General features: G+C 42.4%; 1 protein-coding gene across 1 annotated transcript in view; it reads right to left on the reverse strand.

The window, feature by feature from the left end:
- The window catches only part of MAP3K9 (mitogen-activated protein kinase kinase kinase 9), a 63,710-nt gene extending 50,544 nt beyond the window's left edge, over positions 1 to 13,166 (reverse strand). Inside the window, exons 1-3 of the mRNA XM_075065849.1 lie at positions 12,888 to 13,166; positions 7,176 to 7,196; positions 6,025 to 6,430 (exon numbers count right to left, since the gene is read on the reverse strand). Of these exons, the coding sequence (XP_074921950.1) occupies positions 6,025 to 6,430; positions 7,176 to 7,196; positions 12,888 to 13,166 (706 nt within the window). The remainder of the gene's footprint in view (positions 1 to 6,024; positions 6,431 to 7,175; positions 7,197 to 12,887) is intronic.
- Positions 13,167 to 20,640: the final 7,474 nt, after the last annotated feature.

Genomic DNA, 20,640 nt, shown 5'->3' on the forward strand with positions numbered 1-20,640 from the left:
GGGGTTGTTATAAATGTGTATGGGTAGGGTTTTGTGGCCTGCCTTGTGCAGGAGGTCAGACTAGATGATCATATTGGTCCCTTCTGACCTATGAGTCTATAAGTCTATGAACAGTTATTATACAGCAGAATCTCAGACCCTGCAGCAATCAGTTATTAACTAGGTCTAAAAATACAACCTTGTTTAATATGAATGGAACTTTGACTCTTCCAACAGGTAATTCTATTTCTGCTCAAAGAAATAAGAACTTCTGTTTGCTCAGTATTGTCTTATTAATATTTGGTGGTTTTACTCAGACTGTTCGCCTGGGTATCAAATACCCCATATGGTCACAGCATTTTGAGCATGTGACCATAAGTTCATATAAGATAATATTTTATTAAAATAGTGAACCAAAAAACTTTTCAGAATTAAACTAACAGCCCCCCTTATATCGCAGAATTAGGGTAACAACTGCCTTCAAAGTTGTATAATTGAAAAACAAGAAAGTATCTGTATAATCTCATTAAGAAAAAAGTGCCACTAATTTAGACAAGTTAAGAAAAACAAAGAACCAAGGAAAAGGCCTGAACTGAAAACTTTCCCATTCTCTTGAATGTCTTAATGAATGGATTTTCCAATACATCAGTAGCAAAAATAAAAAGTTAGCACCAGCATATCATTGCATCCAGACAGGGAAATAACTCCTCAGGACTAATAACCCATGTTGTGACTGATGAAAGGGCAGTAAGTGAAAGACTTCTTTTTGGCAGAAAATAATGCAGGAGTAGAGAGCCCACCACATCCTGTATATTTCTAGCAGCATTGTGCAATGTACCCACAAAGTCCGGCAAACTGACAAAGGATGGAACCTCGAAAGGTCAGTCTACAATATTCCTCAAGTTGATCACAGCTCTCCAGAAGTATATATTCTTACTTACCTTTATGATCTTAAAAAATACAGAAGTAATTAGTGCTCCCTGCACTCCCCACTGAACCTGCATGTATGTGTGTAAAATCAGCATGCCAATTTATTGCTAGAAAGTGACAATATTGCCATCTCTCACCTTCCTGTTGGTGGGGGGCAACAATCTGTATGCCCAAGAGCAAATAACTCTGATTACCTCACAAAACAGCCTCCCTCTCCTTATACAGAAATATTACCTTTTTAAAGAAGGTAGTGTTGGTTACCCAGTTCAATTCTGATGGGAGATGCCAGATTGAAAGCCCGAGAGAGTTTAGTCAGCGGTTTATACACACACACATGACTTCCATGCTGCCCTGCCAGTGCATCTTAATCTTGCCCTGAATGGATCCAACTCTGGAACTGCGGCGGTTGGTGGCAGAAAGAGGGGAGAGAAAGGCAGTGATTTCATGTCCATTTAGTTTTTCCCTCTGATGTGATTGTCAGGAAGAGGGACAGTTGTAACTGGGCTATGCTATACCTACAAAATTAATTGAGGCCGCCATTTCATATAGACCTATAAAATAGTAAAAATTTTCAGTCACTATTACCCTTGAGCTGGATTTAAGATACTTACCTGGAAGTAAAGGTTAAATGCTCTGCAACTATTTTTTTAAAATCAATCAATTAATATTATTAATTGCTGGGTCAGCTGTTCAGATTCATGCTGAAGTTAGTTTTATTTGGGAGGTTTTGGAAAGGAGGTATGTTTCACAGTTTTATAGAATGGGGAGCCAAAAGCATGGCAGTGATGGGAAGTCCTCAGAAAGCGGCAGCTTTGAAGTATCAATATGGATATTTCAGACTCTACACAATACACCAAAAACTGCTCACTTAGACAGCAGTATCTTTTAGATTTAATGTGTTAGAAAGACACAAGATTGGAGTCAGAACTCCTGGGTGTTATTCTCAGCTCTGCCCTTACCATGCTACATCACCTTGACTATGTCACTTAATCACCCTGGGCTTCAGCTTCACTTTTTGTAAAACAGAGACTGACTTTTGTAAAGTGTTTTTAAGATCTTGGATGAGTAATACTGCAGAAAATAATGTTTTACTGAACCAACCAAGAGAGTGCAAGTATCGCTTGCTGGCTCCCTGCAGCATCAGTTAACTGGCATTATTCCTGTGCTGCCATCTCTAAGGCTGATGCATGAGTAGAGAAGTAAACAAGAGCAGCTATGTTAATTTCTTTCTTCCACTAGAAATAAGAGATAGTTACTGCTCAGTATCTGAAAGTCTTGGCCAATTTGTTTAATTCCTTAGGCTGGATAAATTCTGAGCCTCTCAAACACTATGCAATACAAAGGGAAACCATATTAATCACATACCAGGGGGGAGGGGGTGGAGAGAAAGAGAGAGAGGGAAAAAAGAAAGAGAATGAAAGACATTGTGTGGGGAATAAATCCCAAAACAGCTGCTGTACTTATCCAGTCATAATTGGGATTATACATCCCGTTGAAGGAACCATTAGAAAGCCTGCCTAACAGATTCTAAATCTGTCCATTGCAGTACAATTGGAAGTCACTTGGCAGCAAAATATCATTATGCACCCCAAAGTACAGCACAGACCTCTCAAAAGTCATGGGTTCAGGGTCAGCTATCTTTAAGGATTAAATTTGTTTTCTGACACTGTCCACAAAGTAACCAAACTACTCATTTCAGATCCTCAGATCTCCCAAGGATGAGGAGTTTCTGCTCCAAGTTAGATAATTACCCCAAATCTACAAGCTTTAAGAGACTGTTCTTCTTATTCCTCACCAAATGCATCTCTATGGGCATCACATTTCAGGAAGTGTAAGAGGACGGAAAGAGGAGAAAAAATTGGGACAGATGCCTGAGCTAAGCTGTACAAGGAGCTACAGGCACCCTTACTCACTTCCCTTTTCATTTAAGGAAAGAAAGCATAGAATCTATTTTGGAGGCTGCATCTCAGCTACCAATATCTTCAAGAATGGAAATCATAGAACCTTTAAAAGGGACAATTCAGCTGTCTTCCCCCTCACCTCAAGATGGAATGATCTCCTGTAACAGTGTTGCTGTCCCACTTTGCTCCCTTCCACAGGGGATAGATCACTGCCCAGTCTCCACCAAACTATGGCAGAATTTCCCCTCTACGGTTACTCCTTGTGACCCACTGTGTCACTATTGACCCTGCCTCAGTCTCCCCCGCAGGAAACTCTCAGGTAGAAGTGTCTCTCAGTATCATTCAGCAAGGCACCAGAAACAAATCTAACAACAATCCAAATACAACCAACAAATTTTTTCTATCCCTCCTGAGCTCCAGTTCTCAATTCTTTCCTCCTCTCTTACAGAGTGCTGACTCGAGGCTTTCTTCCAGGACCAGTCACAGGAGCCAGCCTCCCTCCCACAACCCTGCTCATTTCTCCTCCAGGTGAGCTATCTGGGAGTTAGCCTTCTACAAGAGCTACCATAGGAGCCAACTGCCCTCCTGCAGTTTCCTCTCCCAACTGAGCTCTCACAGCTCTTTTGTAGAGAGCCCATGACCCCTTCTTCGTTAGGTCCCATAATTAAATAGGCTAATCATCAGATGGCCCTATCAGAATCAGCTGGAAGGGTAGCTGATCTGTCAAAGGCAAGGGTGGGCCCAATATCCCTTAGAGGGTCAACCAACTTGTGACATCTTCCCAAAGAACAAGTCTAAGCCCATTATTTTCAAAACCTTTGGAAGGTATAGAAATAGGATTCTACTCTGAAAAACACAGCTTCTCCAGTGGCTGCCAATTAAACCATTCAGTCCCTCAAAAATATTCCATAATTTTTTTTTCAAACTCGTTTGTTAATATCTACACAGAGTATACATTTAAACATGAACTCTTTGTAAGCTCTGAGGCTCCGAAGGTCATACACCACGCATCACAGGAAAATAACGTTTTCAACTTGATTTGTGTCCTCAGTGCCAAAATAATCTGGGAATTTATGTATTTCATAGATACAGCTAGGAAAGTGTACACAAGACAATAAAAACAAGGTGACTCATTGCAGTTATACAGTTTGATAGACAAACTTTAAAAAACTAAACAATCATCTATGATCATCATCTGTACTATGCTGAGTCCATAGTTGTAGTACCAATTAGATTGTTTCCATATTTGCAAAATGTGGGAGATAAAATAATGGAATTTTATTATAGATAATCTAACGCCCCTTCCTCAACTACCAACCTTGGCATTTAGTTTGTTTACTGTCCTGCTGCTTTCTGCAGACATGTTGGGTTAGAGCAGAAACTTTCCCCCTTCCTGTGTTCCTATACTTTTTTTCTGATAGCATCTTTAACTCACAGTCTTTGATGGAGTGCTGCTGGACAGGCCTAAGTGGCACAGCACGTGGTGCGATAAATTCTCAGCCTTTCCCCTCTCACAACAAGAGAGGCCTCTGGACTTGAAAAAGAATTTTCATATTCACTTTGCCTTAACTTCACCCAGGCATTTCCCCCCTTCCCCCAATACTTAATGTACTGTTTCCTCCCAAATCGAGTTGAGTGGGATTTTTGAAAAGTTATAGCATCTCTATATAACTGCAATCCACTCCATTTCCAGTGGAGCAAGCACCACTAATTTACTTTGCTAACATTTACTGTTGCTCTTCACAGCACAGATGGTACAGATAAGATTTAACATTTTGCTTCTCTATCCCAACCAGAACTCTGTGCTTGGCTGAAGAACTTAACATGTTGTGCAGCTTGCAATGCTCTAAATGTTTAGACTCAAGGAATTCAAAACAAAATATGCAGACAATAGGAGTTTTAAAAATAAGTTTTATGTTTTGTGGTACCTTTCACTGAATAATTCAAAATGTTCTACAAGTGTTAATGAATGAAGTCTCACAGCCTCCTTATGAAATAGACAAATAAGTGTTTTCTTACAGATGGAGAAAATAGGCACAAAAATTGAAGAACAGGTCAGTGTCAGAGCTAGGACCTACTCTGGTCAACTCTTCACTTCAAAGCATTTACTAACATGCCTTTAACAAATCCACAACACAGAAAGGAAATGAAAATTTTTAGGATTCTGGTAAAAATTTTCCTATGAAGACATTTAAAAATTGGGATTATTTACTTTAGAAAAGAGATGAATAAAAGAACAATGACAGAAGTACGTAAGAATTAATGTTATAGAGAAAGTTGGTTGAGAGCTTCTGTGCTCCTTATCTTGAAACACAAGACCAGAGGGACATTCAATTAATTAAAAATGTAACAAAAGACTAAACACTTTTTCCATACAACTCATAATTCAACTACGAAACTCACAGCCACAGAATTTCCCTGAGGCCAAAAACTTAAGATTCAAAAAGGGATTGGACATTTACAGGGATGAGGCTATCTAACGTTAACAGTTAATGCTAACAAATTTGAAAGCAACATTATGCTTCAGATATTAATCTAAATCTCTAATTATAAGGGATTAGGGGGAGACCTAATGATGAGAGTAGATCATTCCCCATCTGCCAAATGTGAGATGTCTTGTACTTTTTTCGTCTTCAGCATCTGGTGCTGCCCACTGTTAGAAACAGCATACTCAACCACATCTGGACCACTGGCCTGATCCAGTTCCTAATATTCAGTATTACTTACATTTACCTCAGGTTTAACTAGTCTCATTATTCTACCAAAGGATAATGCAAATTTGCATTTTAAGTTCAGTGGTACTTTCCTACATACTGATATATGCTGAAGTGACTCAATTCAACTTCTTTTGAGATCTCAGGAGTATTAGTCGTTTGTAAGCAAGTATGTATATTAGCTCACTACACAGATATGATTCCTGCTGGGGGAAATATTGTCCTTTACCACATGCAACCAACTTGATTACCTCTGCAAAGTACACAGACTGACACTCTGAAATTAAACACCTGCTCAAAGTCTTTGTTTATAAGATGCTTACCACCATGTTGCTGAGAACTTAGCTTCCTTGCAACACTCAGTTTTCTTACCCCCAATGGATTTTACTAGAAGATACAGTGGTTTACCACAGAGGATTTAAATTAGCAATATGCCTCCTTCCTTACACTTCCTTTCAAAACCCAATCCCAACCCTCGCTACACAAGGCATAGTACTTACTGTTGCTAGACTTGAGGTCACGGTGGATAATAGAAACAATCGCTTCGTCATGGAGGTAATTCATTCCCCTGGCAATCTGGACAGCCCAGTTCACTAGTATGTCTGGGGGGATCCTTTTACCTGACAGCACCCTATTTAGCGACCCACCACGGGCAAACTCCATGATCAGGCAGAGGGTAGGTTCCTTCAGACACACTCCCCTGAGGGCAATGATGTTGGGATGCTTTAACATAGCAAAGAGCTTGGCCTCTTGGCGGACGTTCTCAATGGTCTGGCTGATGTCCTCATCAGGGTCATAACGAGCTGCCTTGACAGCAACTTCGTCTCCTTCCCAAACAGCTCGATAGACTTTTCCAAAGCCTCCTATGCCAATGATTTCCTCCAGAGCCAGCTCTGAGAAGTCAATCTCCAGTACTAGAGAGAGAGAAAAATAAATGTTAAACTGTTCTTAAGAGTTATCCAACCACTAGTTCATACGTGGAAAAGTCTGTGATGCCCAATGGGATCCTTACAAAATAAATCAACCTCTAATAGAATCCGTAAGTGAACTACTTACTAGACTCACTTTTAAACAGTAGGCATGAAAAAGATAGCTCTGTGCCCCCCTACTGTGATCTTCCAGGGGTTGGCACATTTTTATAAATATGTTGTAAAACTTATCATGAAAATTACTCCTGGGGGAATTCTGCGCTGCTGTGCATACACAGAATTCATGTCCCCCTGCAGATTTCTTTGCTTCCCCACAAAAAAATGACCTTCTGATGGGAAATCAAAGGGAAGCCACAAGAGCAGTCATGTGACCCTCCCCAGCAGTATGTTTTGGGTGCCCAGGGCAGCCAGCAGAGAGGTAGGACTGCGGAAGACCCAACTGGTGGCTCCTACCCTGTGCCAGGCTCAGCTGCTAGTCCCGGATAGACTGGGGAAGACAGGACTTCCTCTTCCCCTGCACAGCATCTGGTCTGGGTCAGACCCATCCCCAGATTTCTCCCCAGGCTGCAGAAGCTCTGCAAATTGCACCCACCACTTCCTCAGATGCAGGGGGAAGGATCACTGTATGGGGAGCTGTTCCCCCATCAGTCTATCCCCCATGCATCCAGAGCCCCTGTCACTTTATTGATTTGAACTGGGACCATATAGAACACCTGGTGCACCTGGCATGGAGGGGCAGGGCCCTGGGGTGTTTCTGGGGCAGATCCAGTACTTGCACTGTGTCAGGGTTGGGTGCAGCCTCACTGCTGAGTCCATGTCCTGGGGCGGGATTTGCAGAGTGATCTCCCACCTCTGTGCAGCCAGGGGCCTGTGTTCCCCAATGCCATGCTGGAGCCTCCACATTTATTTGACAAATAAAATTTGCAGAATTTTAAGACGTGTGCAGAATTTTTATTTTTTTGGCATAGAATGCGCTCAGGAGTAGAAAACGTTCTCCATCTGCACGAGTTCATTGAACTTTATCTTCAGGCAGTGCGTTTAGTTTGTGATACACCTTTATTAAAACATCCACAGTTTGACACAAATAAATGCTGTTAAACTATTTTTTTTTTATCTCCTGATCCCATCACATGATGTGTCAGGATTACACTCTATTCACATAGTAGCCACTGCTATAGATCTAGTCAAAAGCAAACTAAAATTGCATTTTTTTGCATTTGCTCCTTCTGTGTCTATGCTTATTCAACCGCTACAAACATGTTTTCACTCCTGTTAAAATCCAGTCTGCACCTGTTTGGCTGTATAGGCTGCAGGGCTGTCTCATCAACAGGTCAACAGAATTGTTAGCAGAGTTCTGATATCACAGACATTATTTGACAGACAGCAAAGCGGGATTTTCAGACTGCACACTGAGTTTGCAGAACTGATAAGAAGAAGAGTCATCTTTGGACCAAAACATAAAGTGACTTTGATACGGAAATATTTAATATGGAAAACCAGGGGTTCATCATTTTAAAGATTTATTTAAAACACTCCCCATAACTGAACCTTAAGTTGTATATACTGGCTCAAACTGGTCATTGCACAAAATTAAATTTCTTTGTAATTTTGGTTGACTTGTTTCTGACCAAGATCAAGGAAACATGGATTAGACACAAGCAAGACAGAGAGATGCTATAATTAGGTTTGGAAGGATTAGATTTTTAATCAGCAAATGTCAGTAAACATCAATTTCACCAAAGACCCACAAGAAAATAATTCCATCAGTAATACTCAAACTTTACAGATGGGCAAATCAAGAAAAATGCTGCTTGAGAATTTAGAGACTGATTTAAGGGTATTTGCTTTGTATATTTTCATGTGCTGTTGATAATTTGTGTTTAACAATCATAAAACTTTAAATTTTTGAATATCAACATTTTATTAAATAATTGTCTGACCCACTCCCAAATTTCCCACAACTGAAAATTTAAACTGCAAAAAATGCTTTAAAACATCAATATGCTTTAAAATTGTTAATAAAAATCAAATTCTGCCAAGCTTAGCTATAAAGCTTCCTCACACAATAGTACCAGCACAACAGAATCCTCACCTTCAACACCTCAACTATTTCGCCTAGCATTACACTGCCTTCCTTCAGCATCAGGAGTTTTCACCCGATATAGCTTTCTTGACTCCTGTGACTCTTCCAATACAAGAGACCAAAAGACCAAAAAACCACGCCTAAAACAGGGGAGCCCAGGTTACACTTGTCTAAGATCTATTTTGTTTTCATGTAATCACCCTGTTCAACAGAGCTAGAAAGCAGCCTCTTTCTCCTACTCATGGACACAGTTTCACTCCTACAGTAATGGCACTTTGGTGTTCTAATACTGGTCATCTACATGACTGCAGAAGTCACAGCATCAGTTTCTGACCAAAAATATTAGTGATATTTTAAATCAAGCCTTTCTAAGACAAGAGCAATAACTGATATGAGCCAATTATTTTGGCACTGAAAGCATCTAAGAGGCATTATTACAGTTGTGTTAAGGCCTTCCAGTGCAAGTACCAGCCCTGGTACCTCTTGTTAGAAGATTCAAAACAGGAAACAGTGCCTCTCTTCTACTTTTTGAATCTTTCAACTGAATTCCAAAAGTTGCACTATTTCCCTATACCCTGCGTTTAGAGAGAAAACGGGTGGTTAAAATGTACTTTATGTGCAAATACACAACTACAAAACAAATTTTATGGACCAACCAATCTACTCTCTGAAAATGCTTTAGAGAGGCTGTTGATCGTAGGATTTTCCCATAAGTACTTTAGCTAATAAGCTAAAAAGGTAGAGGAAAGGAGTGCAGAAAAGTGATGAATTAGTGCTGGCCTGATGTTAATTGGTTAAAGAACCTTGAGACATATAGCAAAATCTTTACATCCAGATTTGATCTCAACATACACACTCCAGTGAAAAGGTACGATTCTAACCCTAGGGGTGCTGAATGGACAGTTCCTCTTGTTCAGTTAATGGCTCGAAAGCTAGGGAAAGAATAGAATGGCTCTAGATGTAGCAATAAAATTCTTCCAGATGCTCTGCTCCATTACAAAAGCTTACTCTAATAACTGACATACAAAAGAAACAGAAAATGTAGAAGGCAGTGCTGGGGATGGAAGGAAGAAAGGGGTTATTAAAAAAAGAAAGCCAAAGTATGACAGATTCTCCACAAGGAACTGCCATGCTTGTATCTAGTAATTCAATCCTGATTTGCAAGTTATACTCTCATGCTGGAAACATAATGTGATTTTATGCCCAGTGATTAGTTGAGGTTTTGTGCCTCCACATATAAGCTTGCATCTCATAGCAAAACTTTATTTTTCTAACTACAAATGAAGTACCTGTGAACTTAAAAGTTTGTTTTCAGTTTCACTTGCAGTTTGTATGTTGCTATCCCAGTTTACCTGAAAGCAACCTCACAATCTTACTTCACCCATGGACAGTCTACTCAAGAAAATCTAAGGGAATAACTAGGAGTTTACCTGTGGAGAAATCAACAAAATCTAAGACAATAATAGAATCACAGAACTAGAAGGGACCTCAAGACGTCATCTAGTCCAGTCCCCTGCACTCAAGGCAGGACTAGGTATTATGACTGATTAGATTCTCATTCTTCATAAAGATGGTTACAAAAATTCACTCAGTAAGATGTATGACTTTGTCTAATGAAGTGCAAGGGTGTAGAAGTGCAAAAAAACTAACTTGTGTTACAAATCCTCATTTTTCTTCATTTTGCTGGAAGTACTAACCCACTTTCTAAATTCAAACACGATGTGTAAAAAGTAGTGTTCTCCTGAATTGTAAAAATTAAGGGAAAGATTATAATATTTTAACAATACTTAAATCCCAAGACAGTAACATTACTAAGATTTAACAGAGAAATCAAATAAACTGAAGTAGATGAAAGGTATACAAACTCCTCAATCAAAGGACTGGTTGCAGAGCCCGTAGATCGTTGGTTCACACCAAACTAAGTTGAATGTGAGCATAATCACCATTTCATCAATGATTAGTTCAACTGCTAGTGGACAAGAGTCCATAATACATATTGGCATTGACAGTCTTTCAGCACCCCTGCTGGCAGCCTCAACAAAGAGGCCATGGATTAACAGAGCATGGAACCTGAACTATCCTTCCACCTCTTGAGGTAATCTGTCTAAGTTAGGACTGAGGCACATTGGCTGAGTAGTGGAAGAGAATGTCCTGCTATTGTCCACACTATTCCAGCTATCTGCATGAACGAAGTTGCTAGGACTTTCAGTTCAGTACCTTTCACAAGCATTAAAGTAAAAATCCAATTCAACAGCAGCCACACACACAACAGATGGGTATACAGCTTGATCAAATTCCATCACTTCTTAACAAGCCACTAGGGCACACAAAACTCCTAATGCACACAGGCAATCCTATCAGCTGGAAATGCAAAGAGGCCCTATACAGCAGAGGCACCACAATTCTGCTGTACAAGTGGAGCAGCAGGATTTGGGACTGCTGGAAGGGGTGTACTCTACAGCAACCCTCTGAGCACCAACGCACAGAGAATGGAACAGGGTTGGAGAATCCATTGCTTTGTACATTTCCCCTGCACTCCCAATAAAAAGTTAGGGCCACAGGAACTTGAGCAGTCTCAGGGAAGCAGAAATGGCTCTGTGATGGAGGGATTCCTTTCCACACTTCTGGTAATATTTGGGCTGTTCTCTGCATGGAAAGATTGGACCATACAGCTGCTGAACAGAGAAGGGCAGAATCATTGATCCAACACTCAGCTTTAATGATCGGAATAGTGTCTGTTTCTTGGTGCTTCTAAACCAGGATTCTCCCATAGACAGCATGATTTACTATTTAATCCCAGTTACATACTTTTGAGCATATAGGGAGTCAGATAGAAAAACATCATCATTTCACAGATCTTCCTTGAAGGAGTTTACTGTCCTATATGAGCATTTTTGTATACTCTACCACTGCTTTAAACAAAATAAGACAATTCAAAAAAGAAAATCTTAATTTTGGCTTTGAATTCCCAGCATTAATTGAAAAAGATATTAATAGAGAAGACAGAAACATGTTCTAGATGCAGGCATTCTAGAATGTTTTGCTTTCCACAACTATAGCTCACAGTTAATAAACTGAGAGACTGTGGAATGGCTTCAGGCTACAGAGCAACTAATGGCCCCAATCCTGCAAAGAACTCCATAAAGAGAGATCTGTGCACTCCTTCAGAGCCCCACAGAAGTCAATGAGGCTCTGAGTGGGCATAAGGGATCATTACAGGATTGGTCCTAAGTATCTTATGTCAATAAGACTCATGTGCACATATCTGAGGGCAGAGTTTGATCTTAAGGATGAAGGGCTGGAAAGCAGCCTTTTAACATACAACATCCTAGGTTAGGAAAGTACACTTCCTTTGTTAAAACTGACTTTTCTAAAAAGTAATATATGGAATAAGTAGCAGCAGTATACAAACATGTCTAATTTAGAATTAACTGGTCTCTTTCCAAACAACCCTTCCCTAAGTATACTGGAGAAACACCAAACTAGATAAACAATTCTGGGAGCTTTAACCCCGAAATTTTTATTATCATGCATGAACATACCAAACTCTTGAACACAGGTTAGTTTAGCAAAAGGTGATAGATATCCAGGTTAATGAAATAACAATGTGATGACCTACATCTAAAATATAGGAGGTGTAGTCCTCTGGAAATTAGAGAAGGATGTGGAAAAGGAAGAAACAGTGACATTTAGTGGAACAGGATATGTAATGTACTAATAAAGAGACCGAATTTTTTTGCAGTGATCTCTGCACATCTCAGATGGGAAATGACGGATTGTATACAGTACTTCATCCGCATCTAATCCTTTCACAAGTTATTGCTAAATTGGGATCCTAGAACCTTAACTTCTAGCTTTCAAGCTCCTGGCTGCGAGTGACAGGATAAATAGGAGGACAAAGCTGTCTCTGTGACCTCCAACCCTGTACCAGATTGACAGCATGCCCCACTTGGCCTAGATAATTCCACACCGATGCCAAAACCCATGGGGGGGTGAGGAGTCAGTGTAGATGCTTTAAGGACATGGCCATTATAAATCATACACTTGAGCTGCAGGAGGCTGGCACTGCCTGACCAAGAAGCCCTACCCGGGGCTGAGGAGCTGCCTCCCAACCCACCCCCTCGCAGGCTCCTCAGCACAGAGAAGGCAACTCCCTGCTGTCACTTACAGGCTAAAATTAAAAGACAAGAAATAGTGACAGGCTAGGCCGCCCCCGTACGACCGGGCCCACCCATCAGCCCCCCCCCCCCCCCCCCCGCCAATGGCCCGCTGCTCCCTTACAGTGTATGGCCGGGGGCGGCGCGTAGTGGGGCCGCAGCTCCTGGGCGCCCCCCTGGCGGCGGCTGTGCGCGCTGCTGCTCACGTAGTTGCTGGGGAAAATGCCGACGCGCTGGTCGATCCGTCCCGTCCACCAGCCCTCGTCCCCGGACACGAGCGAGTCCCGGGACAGCACCTGCACCACGTCCCCCGGCCGCAGGCTCAACTCGTCGTCGCCGCACGCCTCGTACTCGAACACTGCGGTCCAGAGCGGCCCGCCCGGAGGGGGCTCCTCTGCCGGGCTGCTGCTGCTGCCGCCGTCGGCCCCCGCCTCCGGCTGCGGGCTGGTGCTGCGCGCTCTGAAGGGCTCCATGGAGCGGCTGCTCCATAGGGGGAGGCTCCCGCAGAAGCCGGGCACCGCCGCCGCGGCCACTGCTCATGCAGCCGGACCCGGGGCGCCTCCAGGCAGCGCAGCAGGTACAGGCAGGGGTCAGCGGGGACTTCCTTAGCCCAGTCTAGGGACGGGCACGGGCAAGTGCCGGGCAGCCTTGAGCCGCCGCATCCCCCACCTCCTGCTGCCGCGCATCCTCAACCACCTGACTGTGCTCCCGCAGCTTCTGCTCGGGAGCGCGGTCCCCACCCCCTCTGCCAGATGTTCATCTCTATTGGCTGATGAGGTTGTCCATCAGCACCTCCCCTACCTGATTGAAGATACTCAGCCACGCCCCTCCCTGGGAAATCCCCACCCACCCGGTCCTGATGTCTCGCGCTCACCGGCTTTCTCCCAGTTGGCCCTGCGCCCCATCAATGGTAGGTTTTCATTGGCTTGACGGCCCACGTCAGTTAAACCGCTAGAGCACCGCCCCTTCTTCCACTTTGCGGCGGAGGCCTCTATTCTCTGTATTGCTTGTTTCATTGGTTCGCAGGGTGTGGGGGCGTGTACCATGAGATGAAACACCTCATTTGGATTGGGCAATTGTCCCCGCAGAGAACGTTTGTTTGTTTGCTATTGGTTGGGAGGAGGGTTCGAGTAAGACATTGCCGTCCAACTGCGGCTTTAGTCGACGTCACGTCGGTGGGTGCACCTGCTGCGGCGTCGGAGAGGCAGAGTCAGCAGTTACCGCGGCAAGTGGTGTCTGGCAGGTTTAGCGCGAGGCTGAGCCACCTCCCCGCTCTCCGGGGGGTGTGAGTCACTAGCGAACCCATGGCACGTCTCGGGGGTGCGAGTGCGCGGCTCCTCAGCGCGGTCACAGACCTTCTTCCTCCCAGCCCCTGCAGCTCCGCGGGGTGCGGCACGGGCTCGTGAGCTGCTACTGTGCTGTATGAGCCCGACACCAACCCCAGCGGAGGCAGCCTCGCGGGAGTCGGGCCCGCCTGTGGGTCCTACAGATTTAGGGCATCCAGCCACCCCTATCTAGAGCTTCATGGCCGTCATGGGGTCACAGCCGCTCTGGGAGTGCAGGCCCTACCAGGTGACTTTAGAAAGACTGGGTTAGCCGTGTAGGACTTATGACAATGAACGAGCAGCGTTCGAGTAGCAGTCGGGGTAGAGCCCCACGACCACCACTTCGTTATTATAGCCTAAGAATTGTGATGGTTATAGTGGAGAGAGTAGCAAAGTATTTCCATTGCACAAAGAGAAAATTGGTTCCTTTAAAAAAAATAAATAAATGCCAAGCAGCCATTTAAACTAGGGCTGTGAAGTGAATACAAATTAATTGTGATTAATTGTGCAAATAAACAATAATTTCTATTAATGCACTGTTATTAAAATAAATGGTAGTATATTATTATTTGGATGTTGTCAATGTTTTCAAATATTTGTATTTTAATTACAACAGAATATAAAATGTATAGTGCTCACTTTATTACAAATATTTGTACTGTAAAAAACAAAAGAAATAGTATTTTTCAACTCACCTAATACAAGTACTGTAGTGATATCTGAACTTACCAATGTAGAATTATGTACTCAAAAAAGGCATTGAAAAATAAAACAATGTAAACTTTAGAGCCTACAAGTTTATTCAGTCCTACTTCTTGTTTAGCCAATTGCTCAGACAAACAAGCTTGTTTACATTTGCAGGTGATAATGCTGCCCACTTCTTGTTCACAGTTGCCAGAAAGTGAGAACAGGTGTTCGCATGGCACTGTTGTAGCCGGCATTGCAAGATATTTACATGCCAGATGCGCTAAAGATTTATATGTCCCTTCATGCTTCAACCACCATTCCAGAGTACATGGTCCGTGTTGATGATGGGTTCTGCTTGATAATGATCCAAAGCAGTAGTGACCGACGCATGTTCAGTTTCGTTATCTGAGTCAGATGCCACCAACAGAAGGTTGATTTTTGGTTTTGGTGGTTTGGGCAGGGGCGGCAACAGGCACCAGCATGCCAAGCGCGCGCCTGGGGCGACAAGCCACAGGGGGCGCTCTGCTGGTTGCTGTGAGGGTGGCAGGCAGGTTGCCTTCAGTGGCATGCCTGTGGAGGGTCCGCTGGTCCTGCGGCTTTGGCAGGCCTCCCATAGGTGTGCTGCCAAATCTGTGGAACTGGGGACCTCCTGCAGGCAAGCCGCCAAAGGCAGCCTGCCTGCCGTGCTTGGGGCGGAAAAATACCTAGAGCTGCCCCTGGGTTTGGGTTCTGTAGTTTCTGCATTGGAGTGTTGCTCTTTTAAGACTTCTGAAAGCACGCTCCATGCCTCGTCCTTTTCAGATTTTGGAAGGCACTTCAGATTCTTGAACCTTGGGTTGAGTGCTGTAGCTATCTTTAGAAATCTCATATTGGTACCTTCTTTGCATTTTGACAAACGGCAGTGAAAGTGTTATTAAAATGAACATGCTGAGTCATCGTCTGAGACTGCTCTAACATGAAATATATGGCAGAATGCAGGTAAAACAGAGCTGGAGACATAGAGTTCCTTCCCAAGAAATCCCATTTGATTAACACATTTTTTTAATGAGTATCATCAGCGTGGAAGCATGTCTTCTGGAATGGTGACCAAAGCATGAAGGGGCATATGAATGTTTAGCGTATCTGGCATGTAAATATCTTGCAATGCCTGCTACAAAAGTGCCATGTGAACACCTGTTCTCACTTTCAAGTGACATTGTAAATAAGTGGGCAACATTATCTCCCGTAAATGTAAACAAACTTGTTTGTCTTAGTGATTGGCTGAACAAGAAGTAGGTCTGAGTGGACTTTGTTTTGTTTTTGAGTGTAGTTATGTAACAAACAAAAAATCTACATTTATAAGTTGCACTTTCACAATAGATTGCAGTACATTACTTGTATGAGGTGAATTGAAAAATACTATCTTTTGTTGTTTTCACAGTGCAAATATTTGTAATAAAAATGTAAAGTGAGCAGTGTTTACTTTCTGCTATCTTGTAATGAAATCATATATTGAAAATGTAGAAAAACATCCAAATATTTAATAAATTTCAGTATATTCTATTGTTTAACAGAGTGATTAAAACTGATTGATCACGATTGAGTTTTTTGAGTTAATCATACAGGTTAACTCCAATTAAAGGACAATCCTAATTTAAACCCTTCATACAACCTCAGTGCTACCATAGGATAAGCAGGAGCTCACTTGACTTTTTAAGGGCACTTCTCCATCTGTGGTTTTTTATTTTGTTTTGTTTCCCCCCTTGGCTCTTGTTTTCTCCCTGGTTGTTTCTTCTCATGTTCCATCCCTTTTTCTTTCAGCTTAATGTTGTTATATCTTGTTGTTGTGCTCTTGCTCACTTTACCGAGCTGCCTCATAACGTTTCTTCTCTGACTGTTTCCCAATCTCTCTCCCTGGGGGATCTTGTTCCTATCAATAAATGTTTTCTAAACTTGCTTCCTTCTACTTGCCCAAAGCCAACTATTTCTGACTGGCTCTCCAAAATGCCCATATCCATCTGTCTAAGGTATTTCTAAAGATACTATGATCTTAGTATCTAATGCAGTTCCCAACTCTCATGCCAAATCCAATTGTCTTAGAAACTTTCTGATTGTGTGTCTGTTGCTGATAAAGGGAACACCAGCCAATATCCTTTGCTTAAACAGAAAGAAAAATCATATAATTCCTTGTGCCCTTTTTACTCCCACTCAGTGGCTATAGTGAAGACAGTGGTAAAGGCTGATTAAATTAATTCCTTACTTCATTCTCAAGAGAGTACATAGACCCTGAGTTAGGATCCAAATTTACCTCCCTTGGGTTTGACTTTATACCTGACTCAAAAACATTAATATAATGTAAGATTTGCCTTCCCTCGAACCAGAGTTTCTTTCAGTGACCTCCTCCCTAAAGGACTGCTCCCTGCTTCCCTTCCATCCAAGGTGGAGTCACTTTGGCATGGTGAGTCAGCAGACCCAGCAGCTTTATGTACCCTACCACCTGCTAATGGATGAGTCAACCAAAGAGCCTTGTTTCTCTTTTACATTATCATTATAACATCATGGCAGTATCACTACAGTTCAGATGCACCCTGATTTCTATTTTAACTGTGTTTTGCGTTAGAGAATTATTTCAACGTGTTTATTGTAGGTTGGGAAGTGCTTGAATTTTCTAGGGTATTCTTTTGGAAAAACAACTAGTTAGAGCTTCGTTATAACTATTTCAAAAAGAACCATAGATGACCAAAAAGTTTGCATTGCTTTTCCACAATCTTCAGAGCTCTTATTACTGACCTTAGAAAATGAGAGAGTGATGTGTAACATTTTTTATCAATGTCATATGCCCCTCAGTTTATCTATTTGATATTAACCTGGCAGAGTGCTAAGAATTGACTCAAAGAAGACTGTAAAGGGGAAAACTGATGGGGGAAAAAACAGTGGCAAAGATAAGAATCCTTGAGGAAACCATAGGTGGACCTATCAGTTAAGGAATACCCCTTTGTCTCGTTTCATCTGTGCTAGAATGGCTTGCTCTTCCCAAGGCTGAGCCTAGGATCAAAGGGGATCCTAAATCCTGGGGCGGGGGGAAAGGAGAGGTTGGTTGAATGAGTAACCAAGGGCTACCCAGAGTGTGTCACTGAATGCTGAGAGATGGACTGAGACACACAGACAGGGAGCCTGCTTCAGCAGAACAGGCTGCTTTTCCCTACCAGAGATGGAATAGGAAAATTTACAAAAGCTGGCAAGGAAAGTTTGTGTAAGTAAGGCCCATGCATGTAAGCCTTTTAGTGTTTTTACCTAAACAGACATTTTACCAATGCTCTAAGTGCTTAGTACCTTTCAGGAATGAATAAATAATGTTTTGTTTTGAAGACACTTTCTGTGTCACTGCAAACTTTATACAGACACAGGCTCCTAAGGGAAACTATTACAGGTCAAAACCAACTCATGACCGTGTGATTAGGACAGTTGGGAATTAGGGGCTACTGCCCAGAGATCCAATCTGAGTGGTTGAACTATGTGGCTCTACCCAGAGCAAGATCCAGGAAGCCAGGCATGTCACCGATGGGAAGCACTCAAGAGCAATAAAAGAGTCTAAGACACAGTTCACCCTGTAGTAATGAAACTGACCAGGACCTCTCAGACCTTAGATTTTAGAAATAAGTTAAGGAGAGGTTACTTCAATCAGAGTTAGAAATAGAACCTAGATTTTTAATGACACGCATTAGCTGGGGCTCTAAAGGGCCAGTCACCCAATCCTGCTGATGTTCCTTGGGGAAGTGTATTGTATACAAGTGTAAAATACCATTTTTCTAGTTTTCTTTTTGAAAAAAAAATTGGTTTGCTTAAATCATACAATAAGAAAACATCCTTCAAAGCAGGTTTTGTAATTTAAAAAAGTCAGTAAATCATTAGTAAACTATGTGACAAACTAAGTACAGATCGTCCACCTTTCTGTCATTCTTCTCATATTTTGACTGCTAATGTTGCACATTGGAAAGTTTGAAGATTCAAAGGTATGATACAGATGACCCAGGTTTACTTAGTCATTTACTATATCTAACTGCAGTAGTTTGAAAAACAATAGACAACTCTGCCACCTTGTGGAATTGCTTGATACTGTAACAGCCTTTCAACTGCAGGTTTAAAAAAAGAGATGTTTTCTTGGTAATTAGGTAAATAAAGTAAAAGGTTCTTGGAACTAATATTTCAGTCAGAGTAAAACTCAAGATTAGCCAGTGGGTTCCTGGCCAATGGGAGCGGGGTGGTGCCTGCAGGCGAGAGCTAGGCGAGAGCTGGGTGCAGCTGCTTGTGCACCTCCGCCTAGAAGCCAGACCTCGTGCTGGCTGCTTCAGGCGCAGTGTGGTCTGTGATGCCAGGACAGGCAGGAAGCCTGCCTCTGCACCCCAGGCCCCAAACCCTTTCCTCAGCTCTGAGCCCCCCCAAACCCCAAGTCCGTCCTGCACCCTAAACCCCTCATCTCTGGCTCCACCCCAGATCCCGCACCCAGAGCCCTGACCTCCCTCCCAACCCCCTGCCCCAGTGCTAAACCCCTCCAAACCTGGAGTCCCTTCTGCACCCCAAACCCCTCATCCCTGGCCGTACCCCGGAGCCTGCATCCCCAGCCCACAGCCCTGAAACCCTTCCCCAGCTCCGAAGGGTTGCGGGCATCAACAGTTTTCTTCACGTGGGTCCCCAGAAAAAGAGTTTGAAAACCACTGATCCAAGGAACTGTCCCAGACTGAGGTGTCAGTAGAGGAGGTTTTGGAACAAATTGATAAATTAATCAGGAATAAGTCACCAGGACCAGATGGTTTTCACTTAAGAGTTCTTTGAAGGAACTCAAATATGAAATTGCAGAACTACTAAGTGTGGTATGTAACCTATCATTGAAATCAGCTTCTATACCAGATGACTGGATGATAGCTAATGTTCTTAAAAAACTCCAAAGGCTATTCTGGCAAGTACAGGCCAGTAAGCTTGACATCAGTACCAGGCAATTTGGTTGAAACTATAGTAAAGAACAGAATTATCACATACATAGATTAACATGATTTGTTGGGAAAGTGTCAACACAGCTTTTGTTAAGGGAAAATCATGCCAAAGCAATCTACTAGAATTCTTTGAAGATGTCAACAAGCATGGGGGGACAAGGGGGATCCAGTGCATATAGTGTACTTGGACTTTCAGAAAGCCTTTGACAAGGTCCCTCACTAAAGACTTTTAAGCAAAGTAAGCAATGATGGGATAAGAGGGAAGGTACTCTCGAGGATCAGTAACTGATTAAAAGACAGGATACAAAGGGTAGGAATAAATAGTCAGTTTTCAGAAGGGAGAGGTAAATAGTTGTGTCCCCAGGGGTCAATACAGGGAGCAGTGCTGTTCAACATATTCATAAATGATGTGGAGAAAGGGGTACACGGTGAGGTGGCAAAGTTTGCAAATGATACAAAATTATTCAAGATAGTTAAGTCCAAAGCAGGCTGTGAAGTGTTACAAAGGGATCTCACAAAACTGAGTGACTGGACAACAAAATGGCAGATGAAATGTAATGCTGATAAATGCAAAGTAATGCATATTGGAAAACATCCCAGTTATACCTACAAAATGGTGGTGTCTAAATTAGCTGTTACCACTCAAGAAAGAGATCTTGGTGTTATTGTGGATAAGTTCACTGAAAACATCTGCTCAATGTGGAGCAGCAATCAAAAAAAGCTAACATTAGAAACCATTAAGAAAGAGATAAGACAGTAAATATCATAATGCCACTATATAAATCAATGGTACTGTACTCCCACACCTTGAATAGTGTGTGCAGTTCTGGTCATCCCATCTCAAAAAAGGTATATTAGAAATGGAAAAGGTACAGAGAAGGGCAACAGAAATGATTAAGGGTTTAGAACAGCTTCCATGTGAGGAGATATTAAAAATACCGGGACAGTTCAGCTTGGAAAAGAGA

This window comes from Chelonoidis abingdonii, chromosome 4, assembly GCF_003597395.2.
Source record: "Chelonoidis abingdonii isolate Lonesome George chromosome 4, CheloAbing_2.0, whole genome shotgun sequence".
NCBI lineage: Eukaryota > Metazoa > Chordata > Testudines > Testudinidae > Chelonoidis > Chelonoidis abingdonii.